This window comes from Jaculus jaculus, chromosome 13 (assembly GCF_020740685.1).
Source record: "Jaculus jaculus isolate mJacJac1 chromosome 13, mJacJac1.mat.Y.cur, whole genome shotgun sequence".
NCBI classification, from domain to species: domain Eukaryota; kingdom Metazoa; phylum Chordata; class Mammalia; order Rodentia; family Dipodidae; genus Jaculus; species Jaculus jaculus.
The window spans coordinates 53624048-53650713 of NC_059114.1; the positions used below are offsets into that span (position 1 = coordinate 53624048).

At 37.3% G+C, this 26666-nt stretch overlaps 1 protein-coding gene across 1 annotated transcript in view; it reads left to right on the forward strand.

The window, feature by feature from the left end:
* Fbxl17 (F-box and leucine rich repeat protein 17) overlaps positions 1–26666 on the forward strand; it is a 485368-nt gene that overhangs the window by 17982 nt on the left and 440720 nt on the right. The window contains exon 4 of the mRNA XM_045132854.1: positions 13815–13946. Coding sequence (XP_044988789.1) covers positions 13815–13946 — 132 coding nt within the window. The remainder of the gene's footprint in view (positions 1–13814; positions 13947–26666) is intronic.

Here is a 26666-nt window from a genome sequence, read left to right on the forward strand (position 1 = left end):
TAAATTAAACTAGAAACTTTTAAAATATCAAATATTATTACCTGTATTGGCCCAATAATTATATTCATAGCAGGTTTAGATAATACTTTTTTGTGTGTATACGTATGTGATGTGTGTATGCATGTTTGTATGTTTATGGGCACATGTGTATGTGTGTGCATATGTGTAGATAACAGGTCAGTGTCAATAACTCCACTTTATTTTTTGAGACAAGTTCTCTCACTGAACCTGGGTCTCATCAAACTCACCAATTCAGCTAAATTAGCTAGCCAGCAAGACTTAGTGATACCCTTTCTCTGCCTCCCCAGCTTGGGGTCATAGGCATAGGTCATAGGAATTTGAACTCAGGTCCTTGTTTGCATAACAAACACTTTACTGAACGAGCCATCTACAGAGCTCTATATATACTTTCTTTTTGGTATACTTCCTTTGGAAATAGCATTTAAAGTTTCTTGGCCTGCAGTGGTCTTCTCATCTAACTAATTAAAATCTCTAAATTTAGGCACTACATAGGAGTTAGTTAAAAGTTCACTTTAAGACTGTCTTAAGTGATTACTGAGTGTGTCAACTGGGTATACATATTAAGAATGTTACAAATTTATAAGGGAGCCTGTTTTGTAAAAGCAAATTGTGAAGAAACACTCCTATTCATTTTAATATTTTACCTGATCCATTTATGCTTTGTGCAGATAGGTAAAGCATTTTCTGAAGTAGTTAAAATCTATTAAATTAATCTTTTATGAGAAAAACACTTTTTTGAGGCAAGCCCAATAGACTAGCTTTTTTTTTTTTGTTTTGTTTTTTTGTTTTTTTGAGGTAGGGTCTCACTCTAGCCCAGGCTGACCTGGAATTCACTATGGAGTCTCAGGGTGGCCTTGGACTCATGGTGATCCGGTGATCCTCCTATCTCTGCCTCCTGAGTGCTGGGATTAAAGGCATGCGCCACCACGCCTGGCTATAGCTTTTTTTTTTTTTAAAGTGTGAGAGTGAGAATGAGAGACAGAGAGAGAGAGAGAGAGAGAGAATTGGTGTGTCAGGGTGTCCAGCCACTGCTATTGAAATCCAGATATGTGTACCCCGTTTGCATGTGTGACTTTGTACACTTTCATCACCTTGTGTGTCTATCTTATTTGGGACATGAAGAGTTGAACATGAGTCCTTAGGCTTTGCAGGCAAGCGCCGTAACCACTAAGCCATCTGTCCAGCCCGAAAAATACACATTTTGTGGATATAGCAGGATTTTATTTTGGTGGAAAATTTTCAGCATTTTATTGTTAACTGTGAAACATAACAAAAGGTCTGTATATTTATTAAGAACTGGATTATTTTATGTATTTAAATCTCAGATAATATGGCACAGATTAATGGACTATTGGGGATGTTTTCAGTAATATTGTGAAAAAGAATAAGATCAAGGTTTGAAAAAGATGAAAATTAGCAGGTTCTTTAAAGAACAGAAGTTAGTGTGGTAAATGTAAAATTTTTATCATTTTATAGCTAATTATATAAATTTTCCCTAGAGTGAGTCATTTTAGAGTTGTTAACTTACTTAAATTGTTTGCCTCAGATTTTATGATTTCTGAATTATGAATTATCTTTGCATATAGGTTTTGTATTCTGATAGAAATTGTAAAACAATTGAAACTTTTTTCTTTAGCTAATTTTCTTCTTCAACTACCACATAGGATTCTTACTGTAGTACAAAGAGTAATGTTTTCCTGCCTTTAAGAATGTTCTCTAGCAAGATATAGCAAAAGTTGTGCTGTAATATCTGGCTCTTTCTTTTCTTGGAATAGTGTTATGGGGATGGTAGAAAGAGAATGGCATTTATATATACATAATGCAGAAACAAGGATTTGGAAGCAGTATGTATTCTTGAAGTGCACATTGGCATCTATTTTAGTCTGTGTGCTGCTCTTGATACACTACACTAAAGTAATTTTATTACCCAATGATATTTGACAAATGTTGCTATATAGTATGGTTTTAGTAAACAAACAACTTTGATGTTAAAGCTATAAAAGACTATTATGAAGGTATTCATGATTGATGATTTTTTTTTTTTTTGAGTCCAGCAGTTTAGCATTTGTTTGTCCTGTGGATCCATTTTCCCCTCTTCTGCCAATAAAAGCTGAGAAAATGGTTTGGACTAGTAAATAACTTTCATAAGTGCCATAGCTTTGATTTAGCCATTACCAAATGTGCTTACCTTTTTAGTTCTTTTAGTTTATTTATAAAAACAATCATTTCAGTTTTGAGCTGTAATTTTAAGTATTGAATTCTTCTTAATGATGTTTTTAGACTATGATGTATCATATTTAAAAGTTATGTTGTTGCTTTAGCGAACACTTTCGTCTTTGTGAAATATCAGCATTTGAAGTCCTGATATATTTTTTTTCATGAAAGTCATGACAAATACTTTAATTAATGGAACAATTTTATCAGCGGATTATATTTCTATCATATATATCTTATGAAACTAATTGTCTATCTAGGAGGGAAAGCCATATATTAATAGACTATTTTAATTTTCCTAATATTTTATCATCTAGTATTTGTCTTCAAGTAAATGGTTATAGTAGTCAACATATTAAAATAAACCTAAGAAATTGTATCCATTAAGTTGTTGTTGTTCTCTGTGACTATTTGTTAACACTCAATCTAAATCATGGAGCTCAGAGGACGTTTATGAAGTAAGTCATTGTAGGGTTTTTTCCATATTAAAATGTTCATCAGTAAATTTTGATATGCCTGTACTATGCTTCTTTGTTTTTCTTTCATTTAAGATAGTTTCTTATGTAACCTAGGTTAGCCTTGATACAAAGCCAAGAAATACTGCTTCTCTTGACTCCATCTCCTTAGTGCTGGGATTATAGGCATACATCACAATGCCCAATTTTTTATTTTACTTTTATTTATTTGGCAGAGAAAGAGGGAGAGAGAAAGAGCGAAAATGAGTGCACCAGGGCCCCCAGCCACTACAAACGAACTCCAGATGTGTGTGCCCCCTTGTGCATCTGGCTAACCTGGGTCCTGGGGAATCGAACGTAGGTCCTTTGGCTTTGCAGGCAAATGCCTTAACTGCTAAGCCATCCCTCTAGCCCACAATGTCCAGTTTTTATGTGGAGCCAGGGATCAAACCCAGGCTTTTGATTCCTGCATCTTAGAAAACACTAGACTCCAGGCCCTGAACTATGAGTTTCAAGTCTTAAAAATTATTTAGTTTGGAGTATAACTTAATGAAAGAGTGCTTGCTCACCATGCATAAGGCCCTGGATTAATAGTGCTACCAAAAAACCCACAAAAACCTAAAAAACACAAACAATCAAACAGCAAAACATTGGATTAAGCAGCTTTAAAAATGTATCCTTCCATAGAAACATTGAAAAATAAGCCAGACTTATCTGTTCCAAGTTTTCCAAAACATTGGAAAACGGTGAAAGGTTTACAGAAACTATGAGAAGGGCAACTAAAAAGTAGGAAGAATGTAGTATTGTGAGTTTTTTTTTTTTTTTTAACCTTCCTCTGTTCTAGCCTCTTCCCAACCTGGGGCCAGTCATAAAGATAGCATCCTGCATTCCCATGTGAGATTCTGGTCCCTGGTGTTAGAGGGAATAGAGCTGAGGTTTACAAATGATTGTTTCTGTGTTCTGTCTTAATGGGGAGCTACTTGAATGGCCTGGTGCAGGAGCTCATACATGTGTTTCACCGTGTGTGTGTGTGTGTGTGTGTGTGTGTGTGTGTGTGTGTATAGAAAAGTAGTAGATTGAAGACATTGTAAGGCAAATGGAAAACTTGGAGCTGCTTTATGCAACATATAGCAGATCTTCTGAAGCCTAGTTGAGAAAAAGCCAACAGGAGACTTTTTTTCCTTTTGGTTTTTCTTTCCTTGAAATTAGGGCAACAAAAGCATTCTTATATCCCAGGACAAATGCTCAGGAAAACACAGGCCATTAACTTTTATCTCTGGGTGCTCTCTAGGCTCAGTACAAACAGGAAATAAAGGCAGACGGAGCTATAAAAGGCACTGAAGAGTGTTAAGAGAGTACCCAAACCAGTGCCAGCCTGCTAAGACTAAGCAGTTTTTTTTTTTCCCTTTTTAGTTTGTTTTGCTTTTTAGTTTTGGGCCTTTAAAGAAATTTCCTTTTCTTTTTTTAAATTATGTGTTTGTTTATTTGAGAGAGAGAGAGAGAGAAAGAGAAAGAGAGAATATGAATGGGTGTGCCAGGGTCTCCAGCCACTGCAAATGAACTCCAGATGGATGTGTCACTTTGTGCACCTATTTATGTGGGTTCTGGGAAATCAAACCTAGGTTGTACGTCTACCGTTTTAGGAGCATACATAGTATTCACTGTTGTAAAAATCCTGTTTGTCTAGCCTACTCATTCTATAATTTTCTCTAACCTCTGACCACCTGTGATCTTTTTATTTTTCTTCCTTTTGTAGACCATCTTTAATTCCAGTTGGAATGGTAAAATATACAGCTTTTCAGATTGTATTCTTTTACTCAGTGGTATATACTTTCGTTTCCTCATTTTGGGGTCTTTTACTTTTTATTGCTGCTAACATTCTTATCAAGATCTATCTTCTTAGTAGAGTCAGAGTTGTAGTGTTTCTAGTGTTCTCTTCTTGGGTAGAGAATTCTGTACTTGCAAAACTTGTATGCTATTTCTGTGATATTAGAGGACTAATTATGTTAGATTCAGAGCATGCTATTGAAGATAATCATATATGGTGTGTTTGATGTACTTTATTTATTGTTTGATGCACTTTATTTATTGTTTTCTGTGAGTTTTGGACAATTTTTTATGGCATTGAGGCTTTTGAAGAAAATCAGCAAAATTATGAAATGCATTGGGTATATGTTTTGACTTTATAGTGCCCAGATACTTTAACTTTTACAATGTTTATGGATGAGATAATGTTAATTGATATAGCTAAGACTGACCTATTTTGTTAGTGATGTTTTCTGAAATAATGACATTAAATGACATTTGTACTCAGTGGTGAGTCATAATAGCTTGCCTCTGGGGGTATTCTTCTCTAATTACTAACTGGAACTCACATGATGATAATATCACTTGGTGATGCAGAAATCATCTACATGGTCAGTTTCTTTCTGTTAACTACGTGACCCTTCCCCTATGAAAACTTGTTTTGAAACCCTTTGATAGTGTTAGCATCCCATGTAACCAATTTAAATCTTTTTCCCTCTTGGTTGCAGTGTGAGTTACATGTCTTAGTCAGAAGTTACAGCAACTTGCCTCCACACAGTGGTGTCTAAAATTCCATCAAAACCTCAGTCATTCCTTATCTGCAGACACTGTTTTACTTCTTACCCTTCCTGATGCAGTCAATGTTGAGGTTTGGAGGAGCCTGCCCTTTACCACCCAGAATCTAAAGAGATTGAGAAATAGGGCAAAGAAGTAGCATTAGAGGAAAACACCAACTGTAGTAGACAGTGTTGCTTGCTATCTGAACTAAATGAACTCTTGACTCTGGAGTTTAGCCAGCTTATCCAAGTCATCTGTGGACAAAACCAGCTGAGTAGTGACTGCTTGTTCCTTGTAGCCAGTTTGTTCCTATGGTAAAGAAGTATAGAGATGAGATGCACATGTTTCCTTTATTAAATATAGGCTGATCAGTGTACACATTAGGAGTTAGACTAATTGTACTTGTTTTCAGGAAGAGTAAATATTTTCCCCTATCATGCTTGTCTTTATTTATTTATTTATTTATTTATTTTTGATGTATGATTTTACTCGTTCACTCTAGTTCCAGGCTGACCTGGAATTCACTATGTATTCTCAGGGTGGCCTTGAACTCAATGCGAGCCTCCTACCTCTGCCTTGCTAGTGCTGGGATTAAAGACTTGTACCACCATGCTCGGCTCATCTGCATTTTTATAATTAACCCACTTTACCTAGATAACTGATTTCTTTCTGCAGAAGATGAAAGTTTAGCTCACTTGTATATATATGTGTTGGATTAAAAAAATTTTTCTTTCTTTTTTTGGAGGTAGGGTCTCGCTCTGGTTCAGGCTGACCTGGAATTCACTTTGTAGTCTCAGGGTGGCGTGGCCTTGAACTTATGGCAATTCTCCTACCTATGCCTGCTGAGTACTAGGATTAAAGGCACGTGCCACCATTCCTGGCTCTTTTTTTTTTTTGTTGTTGTTTGTTTCTTATACTTTTGTCCTGACATGATTCTGTTTTTTTTTTTTTTTTTTTTTTTTAATTTGAAAGTGACAGAGAGAGAAAGAGGCAGATAGAGAGAGAGAGAATGAGGGCACCAGGGCCTCCAGCCACTGCAAACAAACTCCAGACACATGTACCCCTTTGTGCATCTGGCTAATGTGGCTCCTGGGGAATTGAGCCTCGAACTGGGGTCCTTAGGCTTCACAGGCAAGTGCTTAACCAGTAAGCCATCTCTCCAGCCCTGATCCTATTTTTTTTTAATAGTATAAAGTTTATTGTAAATCTCATAAGTCTCATATTGCTATACACTATTCATGAATCCCATATCACTGTATACTAAATATAATGGAAAGCCTAGTAACTCTGGTTTCTTAAGAACTATATAGAATGTCCTGATAGGAAAATTTGAATTTAGAGTTTCTACATTACCATAATAAGAAACATGGAATCACAGTAAGACTGGGTCTCATCATGATATGATTGCCGGTTGTTGCAGAAAATGCATTTTTTGCAGATGTGCTGAACACTGGAATGGTCCATAGAAGCTATGTCTTCATTTATGAGCACTAAAAATAAATGCCTTAGAAGCCAGGTGCGGTGGTGCGCACCTTTTCCTCCTCCTCCTCCTCCTCCTCTTCCTCCTCTTCTTCTTCTTCTTCTTCTTCTTCTTTTTTTTTTTTTGATTTGCTGCAAGTTCTGCAGTTTGCTTGGTGGGGTCACATATCTTGTGTCTTCATTTTGGTGTTCTATTCCTGTTTCCTCTATGTTTTTATTGGAGACTTCCATTATGGGAGTAGGCAACCTTCTTAGAGATCTCTCAGTTTGTTGTTTCATGTTTCTTTTGCATTGTGGCCTGCCCGTCACAATGCGGGAATCTTACTTAATTAAGGAGGAAGCAAGAGTTTTTCCTTGTAGTGTCTTCACTGAGGGTTCTGTTTTATGTTTGAATAGAGTAGGCTAATGCTGGCTTTCTATTTTGGAGGATGTGCGGGTTGTGGAGGGTGTAAGTGCACCAGCTGCTGTGGGCCCGGTGCTTAATACCAGAGGTTGGATTGGAGGTCCGTGATCCCTTTTACCTGGTCTCAGCTGTGTCTTGCCTGTGGTTCTTGGGCAGTAGCACTTGCCCTTCTCTCCTGCTCACTCCAGATGGGCAGGTTGTAGAGGACTCACTGGTTCCCCCTGGCAGATGATTGCTGGATTTTCCTGCCCCTTCTGAGGTTGAGGTGATGCCCGAAGTACTCACTGGGAATGGGCTGGGCAATGAAGAGATGGTGGTGGGTGCTGGTTTCCACAGTCCTTGTGGGATCAGGGAGTTGGCTGTTGTGTGGGAGACAGGGGCACTAGCCAAGGGTTACACAAGGTCTCCTACAGGGTGCACAGGGTTTGTAGTACCTGCAGGAAGGGGGAGCCAGCAGCCTGCAGGCCAGCCCACCAAGGTGGCAAGACAGGGGAGTGCAGCAGGTGTTGGGAACCCACGTGGTCCTTAGGCTCAGTTGGGAATCCTGTGAGTACCTGGCGTGGGCCAGATGGGAGGACCCGGGAGGCAGAGAGACAGGGAAGTGTGTACTGGCTAACACAGATGCATTGTGTGTGTGTGAGGGGGCAGCCTCTGGGAGGTAATGATGTGCATGAGAAACTGGCAGACACAGTGGGGGGGGCGCTTCTCAGAGACGGGAGTGCGCGTGGCCCACAACAGACGTAGTAAGTCAGCCAGAGATGGAAGAGCATGTGGGCTTTGGGTAGAAGCATTAATTGTGGAGAGACTGGACTGCGGGCACAGGAGTCTGCAGGTAGCACCGCAGAGAACCTGCTCCAACAGTCAGGGGCACGGTGGATGGAGTAAGTGGTTGAGAGGACCCGAAGGTCTGGTGGCTACCTAGGAGCATGGGCATCGCAGATTCTCAGTGGTACCCCTTCGTGCCCGTGCACTGGAGGTCTGCTAAGACTTACTCACACTGGAGTCCCACAGATCTTGCCTAATAGTACTCTGGGAGCTGAAGCGTGGTTAGGAGGCTGCTGTCTTGACTGTAAGTCCCTGTTTTTTTGTTTTTTTTTTTTTAGCTGAATATTCTGTATCACACTTCATAGTTACATACCTACTTTTTCACTACAGCATTTTGTTTACATTGAAGTGAGTGTCGTCTTCTACTTTCTGTAGTTAGTGGAGCTCGCAGATTTTCCTTGTTGTTATCTTAGCATATTTACATGCTAATAATCATAATCATATTTCCCTTTTTTTTTTTTTTTTTTTTTTTTTGGTTTTTCGAAGTAGGATCTCACTTTGGATCAGGCTGACCTGGAATTCACTGTATAGTCTCAGGGTGACCTTGAGCTCATTGCAGTCCTCCTACCTCTGCCTTCCAAGTGCTGGGATTAAAGGTGTGTGCCACTACACCCGGCTGAAATAGAGTGTATATATATATTTTTTCTTTTAAGAAAAGGTCTCACTCTAGTCCAAGCTGACCTGGAATTCATATGTACTATCAGGGTGGCCTGGAACTCACAGCACTCCTCCTCCCTCTGCCTTCTGAGTGCTTCACACTTCCCTTATCTCTTTTACCGCTACTCCCACTAAATTCCTTCTCCCAACTAAACCTCTAATTTCACCTGTTTCTTCTTTTTTGTGACCTACTGAGTTGAAGCATTGCGTATGAGTGGAGACTTACTTAGTGAAGTATAGGAAGCTTACCAGTGGCTGTGCCATTGAAGAGCATGCCTCTCTTTAGCAATCATTAATTGCAATAGTTACTCTTGGAGGAGTTGGGTCTTGTGACCCCCCGCATCCATGACTGAATGTTGATAGACTCAGTCTTGTGTAGGAAATGACATGAATCATGATCATAATGACCATGTTGTGTCCAAAAGATAGCTTTCAGCCTTCCACAACAGCCCTCCCCATCCTCCAGATCTTTTGGCCTTCTATAATAGTCCTCCCCATCTAACAACTCTCTCTCTTTTTTTTTTTGCTTGGTTTTTTTGAGGTAAGGTTTCACTCTAGTCCAGGCTAACCTGGAATTCACTATGGAGTCTCAGGGTGGCCTTGAACTCATGGAGATCCTCCTACCTCTGCCTCCCAAGTGCTGGGATTAAAGGCATGCGCCACCATGCCCAGCCCATCTTCCAACTTTTAACATTCTTCTTTCTTCCCCCTCTTCTGAACCCTTGGAGAACTGGTATAGATGTCCTGTTTAGGGACAGTCACCGCTTATTCTCAGCCCATTCTCTAGCTATGTATCATTGTCTTAACCCTTGCTCACTGCAAAAAGAAAGTTTTGTGGTTGAGGCTATTAACAGCACTCATCTTTGGATATAAGCACAAATGTTTAGAAGACAGTTTTACAACCTGTCCATTTAGCATCTTAGTAATAGTAGAACGTTCCTGCAAGTCAATGATCTCCTTAGGCACAGATTTTAACCAGGCTTACCATACTGGGCATCAGTTCCTTCCTGTGAATTGGGTCTCAAATTGAATCAAAAAGTAGTTGGTTGCACCCATAACATACAGGCTACTATTGTACCATTGGACACATCTTGCCAGATAGGTTGTTTGTAGAGCATACATGGTCCACAGCTGGATGAAACTGTTGATGACATTTCAGTGTGCATAATGTTAGATTTTCTATTACTTGCTTGTGATGTCTTTTTCTTGTTGTAGTCTCATGCTTTGTAGATCACATATTCTCCTAGCATCTTTATAAAAAGTGCATGGGGAGCCAGAAGTGGTGGAGCACACCTTTAATCCCAGTGCCCAAGAGGCAGAGGGAGGAGGATTACTGGGAATTAGAGGCCACCCTGGAACTACACAGTGAGTTCCAGATGAGCCTGGGATAGAGTGAGACTCTACCTCGACAACAAAGTGCATGGGAAATAAATCTTTTGAAAACTTGCATATCTGAAAATATCTTTTAAATTTTACTTTCACACTTAATCATAATCTTAAAAAAAAAACTAGGTAGCAGGGCTGGAGAGATGGCTTAGAGGTTAAGGAGCTTGCTTGTGAAGCCTAAGGACCCATGTTTGACTATCCAGATTCTATCAAGTCCGGTGCACAAAGGTGAGGCAAGCACAAGGATGCACATGTCCACTAGGTGGTGCAAATGTCTGGAGTTCAATTGCAATTGCTGAGGCAATTCTCTCTCTCTATTTCTAATAAATAAATAAATAAAAATCCTGAAAACTAGGAAATAATTTTCTTCAGATTTTGATGGTAGTACACTGTGGCTTTTTTTTAGTGTTGTTAAAATTTTTAGTGCATTTTTAATTATTGCTTTCTTTTTTTTAATATTTTATTTATTTGAGAGGGTGGGGAGAGAGAGACAGAGAAGAGGCATATATATATAGTGAGAGAATGGGCACACTAGGGCTTCCAGCCATTACAAACAAATGCCAGATGCAAGCACTATCTTGTACATCTGGCTTACTGTGGAATTGAACCATGGTCCTTAGGTTTTGCAGGCAAATGCCTTAACTGCTAAGCCATCTCTCCAGCCCAGCTTTTAAAAAAAATATTTATTTATTTATCTAGTTATTTGACAGAGAGACTGACAGATAGAGGCAGATAGACAGAATGGTCGTGCCAGGCTCTGTAGCCACTGCAAACAAACTTCAGACACATGAGCCACTTCATGCATTTGGCTTATATGGGTACTTGAAAATTGGACTTGGGTCTTTAGGTTTTGCACACAAGTACATTACCTGCTAAGCCATCTCTCCAGTCCTTTTTTTAAAAATTTTTTGTTTATTTATTTGAGAATGATAGACATAGAGAGAAAGAGGCAGATAGAGAGAGCGAATGGGCATGCCAGGGACTCCAGCCACTGCAAATGAACTCCAGACACATGTGCCCCCTTGTGCATCTGACTAACGTGGGTCCTGGGGAACCGCACCTCAAACTGGGCTCCTTAGGCTTTATAGGCAAGCATTAACTGCTAAGCCCCCCCCCCCCCTTTTTAAGGTAGGGAATTTACTATGCAGTCCCAGGCTGGCATCAAATTCATGGCGATCATCCTACCTCAGTCTCCCGAGTGCTGGGATTGAAGGTGTGTGCCACCATCCCCAGTATATAGCTTATTTTCTATGACTTCCTCCATTTTTACAATTATAAACCTTCATACAACCTTAGCATTTATCAGTCATATGCTCCAAAACCCAGACAATATTTTTACTCCCCAAACTTGTCTTATTCCAGTTAGTGAATGCCAACCTTTTGCCATTGTGGACAGGGTATGGGGAGGGTAAGGTCAGGATGTAACATAATGGAGAGATGTGGTACATGTGCACAATTCAACTCCACAGAACAATGAGATTTTCAGGAGCATGGATTGATCTGGAAAGTATCATATTAAGCAAGGTGACCCAGACTCAGAAAGACCAAAGTTGGATTTTCTCTGTCATGTGTATCCTAGCTTTTAATGTATGTTTGCATGTATATAAATGGGTATAAGTGTGGGTATAGGCTATGAAACTAGAAAGGAAACCAGGAAAGGGGAAAAAATGGTGTCGAGGAAGGAAGGGCCAATAGGACGTGTGTGACCTGAAGGCACAAAGGAGACTGGAAGGGAGTAAAGGATACATGGGGAGTAGGGGATAAAGGTGAGGAGGGGAAGAAGAATCAACCAAAGACCAGTGAAACCTAATACTTAATATGCTAAGTAAAAGTAAAATGAAGAAGCAATGGAGAGTTGGTGAGCTGAGGATTAAATTAGAACTTGAGCAGACTTTTAAGAATCCTAATTTCACTCAAGACACACATGAGCCTATTGATAGTACTGTAGTATACTTGCTTAGCTGTGTATTAGCCTTCTCAGGTCTAAGGCATGTGCCAGATATACATTTTTCTCTTTTGAAAGAAATACTTTGTTTTATTTATTTTATTTTATTATTTATTTGAGAGAGATAGAGAAAGGGGTGCGGGGAGAATGAATGCACATACCAGGGGCTCCAGCCACCGCAAAAGAACTCCAGATGCTTGTACCACTTTGTGCATCTGGTTTATGTAGATAATGGGAAATTGAACCTGGATCCTTAGGCTTTGCAGGTGAGTGCCTAATCGCTGAGCTAAGTCTACAGCCTGAAAAAATAATTCTTAAAGAGGACTCTATGTATAACCTTCATCAGTATTTCCATCCATTCAAAGATACTTCATAAATGTCAAGTAAGTAGAAGACACTAGGGTAGAGATACATTATCATTATTTTTTAAGGAGGACACAGGAAGCTTTTTCATTCTTTTTTCTTGTTTATTTTTACTTATTTATTTATTTGAGAGCGACAGACAGAGAGAAAGAGGCAGAGGGGGGGGGGCGGGGAGAGAATGGGCGCACCAGGGTCTCCAGCCACTGCAAACAAACTCCAGACGCGTGCGCCCCCCTGTGCATCTGGGTAACATGGGTCCTGGGGAATCGAGCCTCGAACTGGGTTCTTAGGCTTCACAGGGAAGTGCTTAACTGCTAAGCCATCTCACCAATCTTAGAGATAAATTATTTAACAATATAGACAAAGCTCTGTCTTTGTAGTGTTGATGTTCTAATGGTGTATAAAATTGATTGCAATATAGTCTGGATTAAATAACAGTCTATACATATCATCATACCTGAAGAAAATTGCACTTGTTCTTATAATGTCATCACTTTACTTGAAATAGGTAATTTAGATTTTTTTAATTTTAAAATTTTATTTAAAATGTAAGATTGAAGGGATAAAGCTAGTCACTCATTAATAAAAAATAACCATTGTTGGCACACTGTTATACATTTTAGTTTTCATGTGTGTGTTTTTAAAATTTTTAAAACTTTATTTATAAGAGAGAGAGAAGAGGTAGAGAGAGGGAGAGAATGGGCATGCCAGGTCCTCCAGCTGCTGCAAATAACCTCCAGCTGCATGCGCCACCTTGCACATCTGGCTTACATGGGTTCTGGGGAATTGAACCATGGTCCTTTGGCTTTGCAGGCAAGTGTTTTAACTAAACCATTTCTCCAGCCTGTGTGTGTGTTTAAAAAATATTTTATTTATTCATCTGAGAGAGAGAAGGGAGAGAGAGAGAAAGAATGAATGGGCAAGCCAGGGTCTCCAGCCACTGAAAATGAACTACAGATGTGTGTGCCATCTTGTGCATCTGGCTTATGTGGGTCTGAGAAATCAAACCTGTGTCCTTTTCCTTTTCAGGAAAGCACCTTACCTGCTGAACCATCTCCAGCCCTTTGTGTGTTTTGAAATATATATTTATAAAATAGGTTATGCTCTAAAAGGTGTATACATTTTTCATGTATTTGTCAAGTATTTAAATCTTAATGGCTCTGTAATACTCAATTTTATGAATATATTATAATTTACACCTTTGGTTTGTTTCCCCAGCTGCATGCACTTTTAAGGCTCAAGGGAAATACTGATCTGAATTTGAATTGTTCAGGAACAAAATAGTCCAGTAGGTTAGAAAGTGGAGGTTTTAATATAATGCTGTTTTAAATTATAAATTATTAATATTCTATGTTATTTTAAAGTAACCAGTAACTCTTTAACTCTGGTATAGTTACTTTCAAATACCAAGTGAAAAGTCCCACTGGAAATATTTTGCTTTTGTGGTTTTCTATAAATTTAAGCCAAATCTCTTTGTTTACAGCTGGGCTCAAAATGCAGAGAACTCAAAGATATTCATTTTGGCCAGTGTTACAAGATCTCAGATGAAGGTATGATCGTCATAGCTAAGGGCTGCCTGAAATTACAAAGAATATACATGCAGGAAAATAAATTAGTAAGTACTTTGTTTTCATTTTCATGCTATTCTGCATTTCTTGATGATGCAAAAATCTTCTCAAAACAAGGATTTTATAAATTGGTCATATAGACGTTTGCGTGTGGTACATGCTTGTTAATTATTCTTCATTAGTGTGTGCTAGAGTGTCTTCTAAGTTCTGGCAGTGAAATAACTCAGGTATATTGGAAAATATAAGGTTTGTTAGCCAAACATCTCTGTTGTTGAAATCCCTTGTAATCCAACAAGGACTTTTACTAATTCCAGATTGTTAAGAATTTTTTAGTGCCCAGAAAATTGTACATTTGTAAAATAGGGTTTTTTTTTACTTAATATGGTGAAAAATATAAATGGGATTCAGTACTTTGGGGCAGATAATCTTGATAATTACATAAGATTTTATATATTAAGCACATGCATGTGTACCTCAGATGCAGTGTATTTAATATATTGAAGACAGTTTTCTTTTATTTTCTTTTAAATTTTGTTTATTTATTTATTTGAGTGCAACAGACAGAGCGAGAAAGAGGCAGAGAGGGAGAGAGACGGGGGGGGAGGGGGAGAGAGAAAGAGAGAGAGAGGGAGGGAGGGAGAGGGGGAGAAAGGGAAGGAGAGGGGGAAAGAGGGAGGGAGGGAGAATGGGTGTGCCAGGGCCTCCGGCCACTGCAAATGAACTCCAGACGTGAGCACCCCCTTGTGCATGTGGCTAATGTGGATCGTGGGGAATCAAGCCTTGAACCAGGGTCCTTAGGCTTCACAGGCAAGCACTTAACTGCTAAGCCATCTCTCCAGCCCAAAGACAGTTTTCTTTTATTGATATGTAATTCATATAAGATTTACCTATATAAAGTATGTAATTCATTGGATTTTAATATAATCATAAAGTTTTGCATTTATCACTAGTATCTAATTTTTATAACATACTGATTATTTCCCCAAACTGTGCTCACTAGTACTCATTTCCCATTTTCCCCTTTTAGCACCTGAAAAATGCTAATTTATTTTTCTGTTTCTATGAAGTAGCCTATTCTGGACAGTTTGTATAAGTGGATTCCCAGCATATATATAGTATTTTCTGTCTGTTTTTTTTTCCACATGATATTTTCAGTGTCCATCCATGTTATAGCATGTATTGGAGCTTTATTTTTTTAATAGATAAATGGTACTCAAAGCCATTTAATTTTGATTTGATAGAAATATCATACAAATTAACTAATTTGTATTTGGAAGACACTAGTAGTTCTAAGAGTTGAAAAATAATGTAATGTTGAAGACTTGCCTTTTAGGCTCCATCGTAAAAAAAAAAAAAAGATATTTTTGTGACCTTTTAAAGTTTTTAAAAATTTGCTAAGTATCTCATATATGAACTTGCATTATGATAAGTTTAATGAAGCACAAGCATTTCTAATAAGATGTTGCTATTAAAAAAGATTTTTAAATAAATGTTTTATTTTTGTTGGTTGATCTGAGAGAGAGAGAGAGAGAGAGAGAGAGAGAGAGAGAGAGAGAGAGGGGAAGAATGAATATGGGTGCACCAGGACCTCCAGTCACTGCCAAACAAACTCCAGACGCATGTGCCCCCCTGTGCATCTGGCTTAAGTTGGTCCTGGAGAGTTGAAACTGGGTCCCTTGGCTTTGCCTACAAGTGCTTTAACTGCTATGCCATCTTTCCAACCCTTAAAGCAAAAAGATTTTTGAAAGCTAAAATACTATGAATTAAAAGTAAATGCTTCTAGGGGCTTGGGAGATTGCTCAAGGGCTAATGGAGCTTGTTTACAAAGCCTGCTGGCCTGGGATCAATTACCCAGTCACCCATGTAAAACCAGACAACCATACATTTGTATTTGGCAAGAGACCCTGGCATACCTGTGAGTGCATGTGTATGCATACACACATGTACAAATAAATTTAAAAACTTGGAAACCAAACGGAGTCTTCTGAGCTTCATTGTACAGTGTAAAAGTAATCATAGCATCAGAATTAGATCTACCACTGTGAGTAAAAAAAGATTTTTAGGGGATGGAGAGATGGCTTAGCGGTTAAGTGCTTACCTGTGAAGCCTAAGGACCCTGGTTCGAGACTCGATTCCCCAGGACCCACGTTAGCCAGATGCACAAGGGGGCGCATGCATCTGGAGTTCATTTGTAGTGGCTGGAGGCCTTGGTGCCCATTCTTTCTTTTTCTCTTTCTCCCTCCCTCTCTCTCTCTCTCTCTGTCTCTGTCTCTGTCTCTGTCTCTTTCTCTCCCTGCCGCTCTCAAATAAATAAATAAAAATAAACAAGAAAAATTAAAAAAATCATTCTTTATTAATGCATGGTTTAAGTGCATTTTTCTTAAAGTATAAACTTTGTTGACTCTAAATAGGTGATTGATTCTTATACATTGCCAGTATTTGACTGAGTGCACGTCTTTTCATATCATATCCTGGCCTTTAGATGGCAGCATTGTCTTTGCATATATTTCCCAGACAGCTTCTGTGTCCTTGGCATACATATAAAGGGATAATGCTTACACTCTTCCTGTTGATGTCATACTAAAGCTTTAATTTTTTGTCATTTATTTGTTATTAATGGTAAGATTTCTTTTTTAAATAATTTGAAGTATTAGTTTCATGTATTATGCTGCATGATAAACCTGCCATTGTATATGAAGTAAACTGATCTTTGAACATTGTTATATGTGGCTCTAATTAAGGCACGACAAAATTTAGAATAGGGAAAGAATTACTGTGTCTATTAGAAGTTTACCACATAGAAAATGAGAGTAATGATGTGACATTTGAAGCCTCATGTAACCTACAGTAAAGAAAGTTAGATCTAGACTGAGAAAGTTAAGCTTCCACTTCAGTCAGTGCTGAGTGCGAAAGGTGCCTCCATGGGTTCATTTTGCATTTGGTGTCAAACTCATGTTGGCTCTAGAAATGGACGAAGAACTCAAGTATCGTGACAGTTTAGCATGACATGCATCTATCCTTTTGCTACTGATTCCTTTTGTATTATTTTGTGCAGTACTTGTTACATAACTATTTTTAAGTCACACTTAGATAGTGTGCTGTCTTAGTCCATTTCTCCTCTTGTAACAGAATGCTTATGAGTAGTTTGGAGGCCGGGAAGTCAAAGAATCTAGTACTACCACCTGGTGGGGGCCTTAGTACTGTGTTATTCTATGGCCAAAGGTGGGAGGGAAGAAGAGGGGAGGGGGCAGAAAAACAAAAGGAGGTAAACTTTTTTTAAATTGATCCATTCTCATGTTAACATTAATACATTAGTGGGACAGAGCCTAATGACCTTATCACCTCTTATTAGGCCCTGCCCCCCAATATTGTTGCATTGGGGATGATGTTTCCAAAAGATAAACTGGGGGGGGGATATTCTCAAATTGTAGCAGTTGTGCGGTTACTGACTTCTTTTGTAAGTATGTTCTTTCTGTTTCTTAATTCTCCTAGCAACAGAACCTGCTGTTTCACGTTTTGAGCAGAGAAGCTGTTTGACTGCTAAGTATTTAGTTATAAAATTTGAGGATCAGATAGATTACTTGCTATTTGTTGTACAGTCTGATGTTTCTTTTTAATTTATTTTTTTTGGTTATTTTTCAGTCTGATGTTTGAAAGTACTTGTTTTCAAAAAGTAAGTTCAAAAATAACTTCTGTACTAACTCTTAGGGTCAGCACATTTGACATATGTGTGTGTGTGTGTGTGTGTGTGTGTGTGTGTGTGTGTGTGTGTATGTATATGTATATATGTATATGTACATATATATATAAACACACATATGTGTATATATGTTACATTTGTTTAAGTGTTTATACCTTTTACTCTGAAGATGTGCACTGTGAATTAGTATAGATTTTGATTATTAAGAAAATATTGGGGGCTGGAGAGATGGCTTAGCAGTTAAGTGCTTGCTTGTGAAGCCTAAGGACCCTGGTTTGAGTCTTGATTCCCCTGGAACCATGTTAGCCAAATGCATGAGGGGGTGCATGCGTCTGGAGTTCCTTTGTAGTGGCTGGTGGCCCCAGTGCGCCCATTCTCTCTATCTATCTGCCTCTTTCTCTGTCACTTTCAAATAAAAATAAACAAAAAAATTAAAAAAATATTGGAGTTGGAGGAATGGCTTAGCAGTTAAGATCCTTGCCTGCAAAGCCAAAGGACCTAGGTTAGATTCTCCAGGACCCACATAAGCCAGATGCACAAGTCAGTATATGCTTCTGAAGTTTGTTTGCAGTGGCTGAAAACCCAGACATGCCCATTCTCTCTATATGCCTCTCTCCCTCCCTCTCTCTCTCTCAAATAAAATAAATTAAAAAAAGAAAATAGTAATGTAGTATCAGGTAACTTAAACCCCATTAAAATATTTCACTATATTTACTTTGTTGAGTACTTACAACGTGTGGATGCTATGCTGTTTCATAAAATGAGTTCTCAAAACTGTAGTTGCTTTTTACATATACAGACATTGAGGCATAGGGAGATTGAGTAATAGCAACTAAGTGTCATAATGTAAATTCTAACCCAGGTCTGTTAGGATTCCCACACCTTTGTTTTGGCTGCACAGATCCTTCACAGATGGTGATCATCCACATAGGACTGAAATTAGCAGTAACTTCTGACAGACAGACATTTTTCTTTCACATCTTAGGGACAGGTGCTATGAGACATTTCAGAAGCGAATTATTAGTATGAGTAGAAGATCTCTTTTTGCTAGAATAATAATTTATGTGAGAGGACACTATAAGTATTAGTCAACAAAAGCTACAAGTATCAGTCAACAAAACTTCTAGGGATGCAGCTCAGTGAAGAAAGTGCTTGCCACACAAACAGATAACCCAAGTTTAGATCCCTAGAACCTGCATAAAGCCAGATAAGACACTGTAGTACAAATATCTTTAATTCTGGCATGTCCACAGCAAGGGACACAGAGACCGGAGTTGATACAGTGCAAGCCGAGCATACTCATAGGCCTGGGTTCAATCCCCAGCACTGCATAAAATTGGACATGGTGTTGCATGCTTGTAATCCTAGCACTTAGGGAGGTGGAGGCAGGAGTAAGAGAATTTAAAAAAATATTTATTTTTATTTATTTATTTGACAGAGAGAAAGAGGGAAAGAGAGAGAGAATGGGCACGCAACGGCCTCCAGTCACTGCAAAGGAATTCCAGATGCATGCGCCACCTTGTGCATCTGGCTAACGTGGGTCCTGAGGAATAGAACCTGGGTCTTTTGGCTTTGTAGGAAAATTCCTTAACTGCTAAGCCATCCCTCCATCCCAGGAGTATGAGAATTTGAAGGTCATCCTTTAACTACATAGTAAATTTGAAGTCAGCCTGGGCTACATGAGACTCTGTCTCAAAAAAAAGATGTAAATGAATATATTGAGAATGCAAAATTGAAATAAAAGTTATAAATCATAATCTTAAATGTTTTAAAAATAAATTTTTATTTGCATGCACAAAGAGACCAAGAAGAGAGAGTGAGAGAGAGAATAGAGAGAGAATAGGTACACCAGGGCCTCCAGCTGCCACAGATGATCTCAAGATGCATGTGCCACTTGGTGTGTCTGGATTTACGTGGGTACTGGGGAGTCAAACCCAGGTAATTAAGCTTTACAGTGCCTTAACCACTGAACAATCTCTCCAGCCCACCAATCATAATCTTAAGTATAGCTGAGTAATAGTTCTTGTAAAGTTTTCCTTTTATGGAATCTCTTTGAGAATATGGAAGATAACATTTATTATCATGTGAATGCATAGACATTATAAAATTATTAGCATTGTGTTAGGCTTTTCAGTGTTTGGAGTCATTTTGAATAAATGTGAGGATTTATTGAAAGTGATTTATTCTACACTTGATCTTAGCCAAAAGGCCAAAAGGCCAAAAAAAGTGATTTATGCTATATAAAATAATAAACTATGTAAAAAATGATTTAACATTATGTACTTATTTTTTGGCTCATGATGGAAAAAATTCTTTAAACACAGAAAAAAACCTAGAGGTTATTTGAAATCAGATTTTGGGGCTGCATTTTAAGTGAGTCATTTGTCATTAACATTATATATGATTACTATGCTTTAATATGTACATAAATGTATAACCTTTGGGACATAAGAATATGTTTTGGTTGGCTTTTGAATTGGTGAGATAATGCTTAGTTTAGTAGTTGGCTCAAATTATTCCTTTAAAAAAAACATTTTATTTATTTATTTATTTATTTGAGAAAGAGAATGAGAGAGGCAGAGAATGGTTGCACCAGGGCCTCTAGCCATTGCAAACAAATTTCAGTTGCTTGCGCCACTTTGTGGTACTGGGGAATACAATCTGGGTCCTTGGGCTTTGCAGGCAAGTTCCTTAACTGCTAAGCCATATGCCTAGCCCCAAATTATTCTTGATTAGTGTTTCACCTAAAAATGATAATTTAAATAAATTTAGTCTTAAATAAGTTCAGCCCCTTTAAGAATTAAGTAGTAAAGAAGTGATTAAAATGATTATTCAAATTTTATGGCTGTATTTTTTTTTTGCAAAATATTTATTGCATATTTTAATTCTTTGGCTCACATCCTATTGAGGTTATTTGATTGTCATTTCTGCTTTCCTAACTAAAATCTCATCAGAGTTCTGAGTCATACTTTAATGACCTTATTCTTGAAAAGATGAAAAGTAACTAGTTGCCTCTGAGTTGAGATTGTGGTATAAGAGCTTGTTACAACATCATGTTGCATCAAGCTCTTATAGCACAATATGTACGCTTGTGGCTTGGTACCAACAAAATGCATATAGGTGACATTTATAAAATTTAGTCCATAATATGTATGTTTGTGGTGTGGTACCAACAACGTGCAGAAAGGTGATATTTATCAAATTTAGTTCAGGACTGAACAGTAATATATTATGTAGATTTTTATACTGGTTTTAAAATATTTTTAATAAAATTACTAGTTTTAAATTTTTTTTAAAGTTTTATTTATTTATTTGAGAAAGAGGCAAATAGAAATAATGGGTGTACCAGGGCCTCCAGCAACTGCAAACAAACTCTAGATGCATGCACCACCTTGTGTATCTGGCTTATATGGGTTCTGGCAAACTCAACCTAGTTCCTTTGGTTTTGCAGGCAAATGCCTTAACTACTAAGCCATTTCTCTAGCTCTTTTTATTATTTTTAGTTTTCTTATCTTTTTCTTGTCTTTAATGTACTTTAGAAGTTTTGTGGAATCATGAATTGCAAAATGAATGTGCTCTCAAAAATTCACAAATAGATATTTTGTGTAGCATAATGCATCTCATTCTTCACTCTTTTTGGAGGCCAAAGTAACGTTTGATGAAGATGGGAAGACTAGAGTGCAAACATTGATTGTGCCAACCTGCAGGTTTTTCCTTCAGTTGAGCTGCATCTGTTTCCATTTTTTAAATGATACATCTTCTCCGTGCATATTCCTGTAGCTTTTTTTTAATATAAAGATAGTCCAGGTACAGTGGAATCACCTCCCTCATACATTTGAAAATGATCACATACTTTGTATTATAATTTTGTCAAGATGTGCAGTTTTTAAGGTTGCAATAATCCTGATTATTGAACAGTATAAAATAAACATTTTCCTCAGGTCGTCCAAAGTAGTCAATCATTTTTAGTCTGATGTGTGCGTCTGCCTTGTTTCTTAGGTTAATATTCAGATCATGGTACCTCCCACCTTTTTATACATCTTTCTCTAGCAATTGTAGAAACTAAATTGTTCTACTTTGTAGAACCAACTTGTAGCTACTTTAATGCTTACCTTTCCACTCTGAAATTCTATATATGCACATGTATAAGGTCAGTTATTCATTTCTATGCATTTAGTACTATATTTACATTAAATTTGTATGATTTTCTTGCTGATGATAGACTTTTTCTGACTGTAATTTTCAAAAGTTAAGAAAAGTCCTTTTTCCTTTTTTTTCTGGTTTTTCAAGGTAGGGTCTTATAGTAGCTCAGGCTGATCTGGAATTCACTGTGTAGTCTCGGAGTGGCCTTGAACTCATGGCAGTCCTCCTACATCTGCCTCCTGAGTGCTACCATTAAAGGTGTGTGCCACCATTCCTGGCAAATCCTATTTATTTATTATTTTAAAAGATCATGTTTTAATCTTGAATGTGATGTTGGAAGACCTGTAGACATGCCTCCTGCACATCACTAGTGCGCACCTGATAATGAGCTGTCCATCCTGTATATGTGCTTATGGGGGCTGTGGTGGCATTTATATTCAAGAGTCATAATAACATGATATTTGAATGGCTATGTCTAATTGCTCACATTTAAAAAGATTGATACTGATGTCTTAAAATGGCATTCTAATTATCACCACACATTTAAACTACACTGGAGGAATTTATTTTCACCACTAACTCTTACACCAAATTATCGTGAGAATCTGTATTTTACCAAATAAAATGATTGCAGCTCGGGAATACATGCATATTTTTAGGGGATCTTTCTATTTTTAGGCAATCCACTAAGTAGTAGTCCCCTTATAACTGTGGCTTCATTTACTATTAACATGCTCTTTGACAGCTGCCCTTTACTAAGCTCACACAACAGTTTGAAACTTTTTCCTTAAAGCTTTAGAGTTGAATTACAATACATTGTATTCTTTGTTTTCTCCTGGAAAAGGATTTAAACAAACTTTCTCTTGCACTTGTTGAATATGTATTTCATAGTAACCGCCGTGCAGTTTGGAGCATTTAAGATGAAGAAGCAGAGATAAAAGATACACATTCAAGAAGGCTTGGTTTCACAGTTGGTGCATAATCCTTTCTGCTGTCATTGGTACCCTAACCCTGTACCTACCAGAACAAAAGAAACTGAATTGAAAATTGTGGGAGCTTGGGACCATTCTGTTGGCAGCACATCGCATGGCCCATAGGCGTTGTCAGGTCTCAGTTTGATACCCTTTATTCTTTCTGACAGATGTGAGGTAGGGTCTATGAGGGGGAAGTCATTACTAGAGAGAGGGCAGTGTCAGATCAAAAGTAACCAGTGATCAAACAAGGTAAAGGGCTGTGGAAAATAGGCTCTCTTTCTGGCCTCAACACCTGCCTGATCACTGAAGGGAATAGTCCTTATGTGTCAGGGTAAGTTGATTTTCTTTGATGTACAGTGAATTAGAAGTCAGAATGGAAGCTTAACTGGAGTATAGAAAATTTTTACTTCCTAGTTCTTAGGCAATTTGAGTGTTTAAATTTTTTACTTCAATTACCTACAGTTATAGAAGTCATTTTCTTTTGAATAAAATATTAAAGATTACCCATGCTCACTTTGTGAAAACTATATGTGTGTGTGTGTGTGTATTCATAGAACTAATAGACAAAGTTTCAAGAAGTCACCAAATTCTTCCTCAAGCACCTAATTGTAACTTTAATCAGGCAAGTTCTTTGTTGTGGTAGATATAAAGTACACACTATTGAGTTTGCCACATAATAGATTTTCTCATAATAAAATTTTGAGTTACTTTACTAAGTCATTTCAGATATATTTGAATAAATTCTTTGCATCTAATCTTATATATTTTATTTTAAAGCAACTAACCAAGTTAATTCAGAAAAATTTGTAGAGAGAATATCTTTGGGGCTTTGTATGTATGATTCAACTTCTTCCTGGCACTTTTCCCAGAATCTGGAAGAAGGATGGTATTTCATCACCTTGCTGTGTGGCTAAATTGAATTTTAAGGCATATTCCTTAAAGTCTCAATATGTTGTTTTTCTTTACAAAGCAAAGATTTGACTGTATTACTTCAATTTTTAAATTTTCATTTTTTATTTTTTGAGGTAGGGTCTCATAGCCCAGGCTGATCTGAAATTCACTATGTAGTCTTGGGCTGGCCTCAAACTCACAGTGACCTTCCTACCTGTGCCTCTCAAATGCTGGGATTAAAAGCGTGTGCCAGCACTCCCAGCTACTTCAACTTAAAAAAATATATACATTATTTATTTATTTATTTGCAAGCAGTGAGAGAGGTGAGAAAAGGAGGGAGAAAGAGAGGGCCTTTTGCCGCTGCAAATAAACTTCAGATGCATGTACCGCTTTGTGCATTTGGCTTTACTTTGAGTACTGGGGAATTGAACCTTGGCTGATAGACTTTGCAAGCAAGTACCTTTAACCACTAAGTCGTCTTTCTGTACTCAACTTTTGGTATTTAAATATTGCTGCATTTTAGGCTCATAAGTGTTTAAATTATTTATTATCAAATTGTGAACATAAAACTTTGTATGAAATTATTTACTTTTAAGTCAGAAGAATAAAGAATCTTAGTGCCACAGATTTGTAAAAGCAATGGTTTTCCTAGTAATTTGGGTGTGTATTCATCTTTACATGAAATTTTGGGTTTGGTTTTGATAGGTTTAGGTAACATATATTTGCATTAACATGTGATAAAATGAAAATGTAAAAATACATACTATGTTGTACTGTTTTTCCATCAAATTGGTGTTTAGGATACAAGCTGTTAGCAATAAGTGTTTTATACTTGGGAAATGACTTAGTGAAGTAACTCAAAATTTTATAATGAGGAAATCTACTGTATGCACTTTATATCTACCACAATAAAGAAATTATCTGACTAAAAAGATTTATAAATATTGATATTTTGGGTTTGATTCAATTTAACATTGTTTGTAAATGATTCTTAAGTATGTTTGTTTTGGTGTCATTTTGAGGGTGGTTTGGCTTAGAAGTTCTCATATTGACATTGAGTTAAAGATACTCTATTTGCCATAAAGTTCCATGTAAATTATACTATTTAATATTTTCTCAAGTAATCCTCTCTCTCAATCATTAAGTAGAGTATTTCTAATGAATTCATGTACATTGACATTCCTCTTTCCCTCATGTGTCTCTGCTTTATAGGTAATAAGAGCTAACTAGAAGTAACAACTGTTAAAAATTTTATGTTCATCAGTCTTTTTCATTGTTCTACATATATAAATATATGAACAATAAGTTGGCTTATTGTCTTATTTGTAATCGAATAAAATTTTAAGGTGCTCATGAGTGATTGGTAGTATTGTTTCAGTAGATATTTTAACTTATTTAAGAGGGATGTCAGTTAGAAAATTAAAGGAAGTATGTGCTTGAATTTTAGCTTAATGACTATTCAGATCTAACTTTTAAAGAGTTCTCAACTGTATTTCTACTTTATTTCTGATGTTTATAATCAGTATATAGTGTCTTTTTGTTGATTTCTTTCATTTTCCACCTTCTCTTTATAAATTGTGTTTATACATATCATAATGAGGCCTTTGTTTTAGTTTTTTGTAATGGTAGCAAGTCCTGTGTCTTGAGGTACCCATTATGTTTTTTATAGGTGAGTAGTAGTCAAAGGAAGTATTAATTTAGTATGGGGTAATTCAGTATTATCAAAAGGGAGCTGGGTATGGTGGCACACACCTTTAATCCTAGTACTTGGGAGGCAGAGGTTGGAGTAACACCATGAGTTCGTGACCAACCTGAGACAGGTCAGCCTGGGCTAGAGCAAGACCATCTCAAAAAAAAAAAAAAAGATTATCAAATGACTTTTACAAAATTTTACTTATCAGTTTGTACTCTTATCAGTGATTGAATAAATATAACTAGTGCCATTTTTATAATGACAGAATGAATATATGAAATTTCCTTTTTTGTAGAAATATTATTGATTTAATGACAGCTACTCAGGGAGAAAAGGGTCCATTAATGTATGTTGATTTATCTTTAGAAAAATTGTATTTTTTCCATCTTAGTTAATTTCATTGGACAGCAAACAAAATATAGCCATATACTGGATGATGGTTTGGTCAACAATTGACCAATATACTCTAGTGGTTCAGTAAGACTGTATTGCAGTGATGTCATAGTGAAGTTCTTTTGCATGAGCATACTATATGATAATTGTAAAGCAAATGTCAGTGTATTTACATAAACCTAGATGGTAGATACCAGTAATTTACATGGCCTCTTGGTATAGTCAGGAGGCATGATGTTTATGAGGCTGCTACCTATTTTCTTTCTTTTTTTAAAAAAATTATTTATTTATTTATTTGAGAGAGAGAGAGAGAGAAAGAGAGAGAAAGGTAGAGAGAGAGAGAATAGGTATGCCTGGGCCTCCAGCCACTACAAACGAACTCCAGACGCATGTGCCACCTTGTGCAGCTGGCTTGTGTGGGTCATAGAGAATAGAACCTGGGTCCTTTGGCTTTGCAGGCAAATACCTTAACCACTAAGCCATCTCTCCTGCCCTGCTGCCTATTTTCTAATGATCTTGATAAGTAGATTGAATACATCTTAAAGTAGTGGATAAAAGTATAATAAATAGATGATCCAGTAGCATATCACTATTACCACCTATTATTTATTATTTACTATATATAATTATATGTATTATACTTAAAAACTTTTTTTTGCAGGTGTGTGTGTGTGTGGTGTTTTTATGTGCCAAATGAACACCGTCCAGCTTTATATAGCCTGCTGGTCCATCAGGCTTTCCATGCAAGCACCTTTAACTGTTGAGCTATCTCCCCAGCCCCACAGTGTACTTACACAACTGCTGCAATAGGGTTTTTTACACTGACATTACCACTGCATGTGATTCACTCACATTACATCTAAGTAATGAATGTCTGTGATGTCATTCTGTGGTAAGAATCTTCAGCTCTGTTATAATACTGGAGACCACTGTTGTGTATGATGACCATCATTTAGCAAAACTTGTAACACAT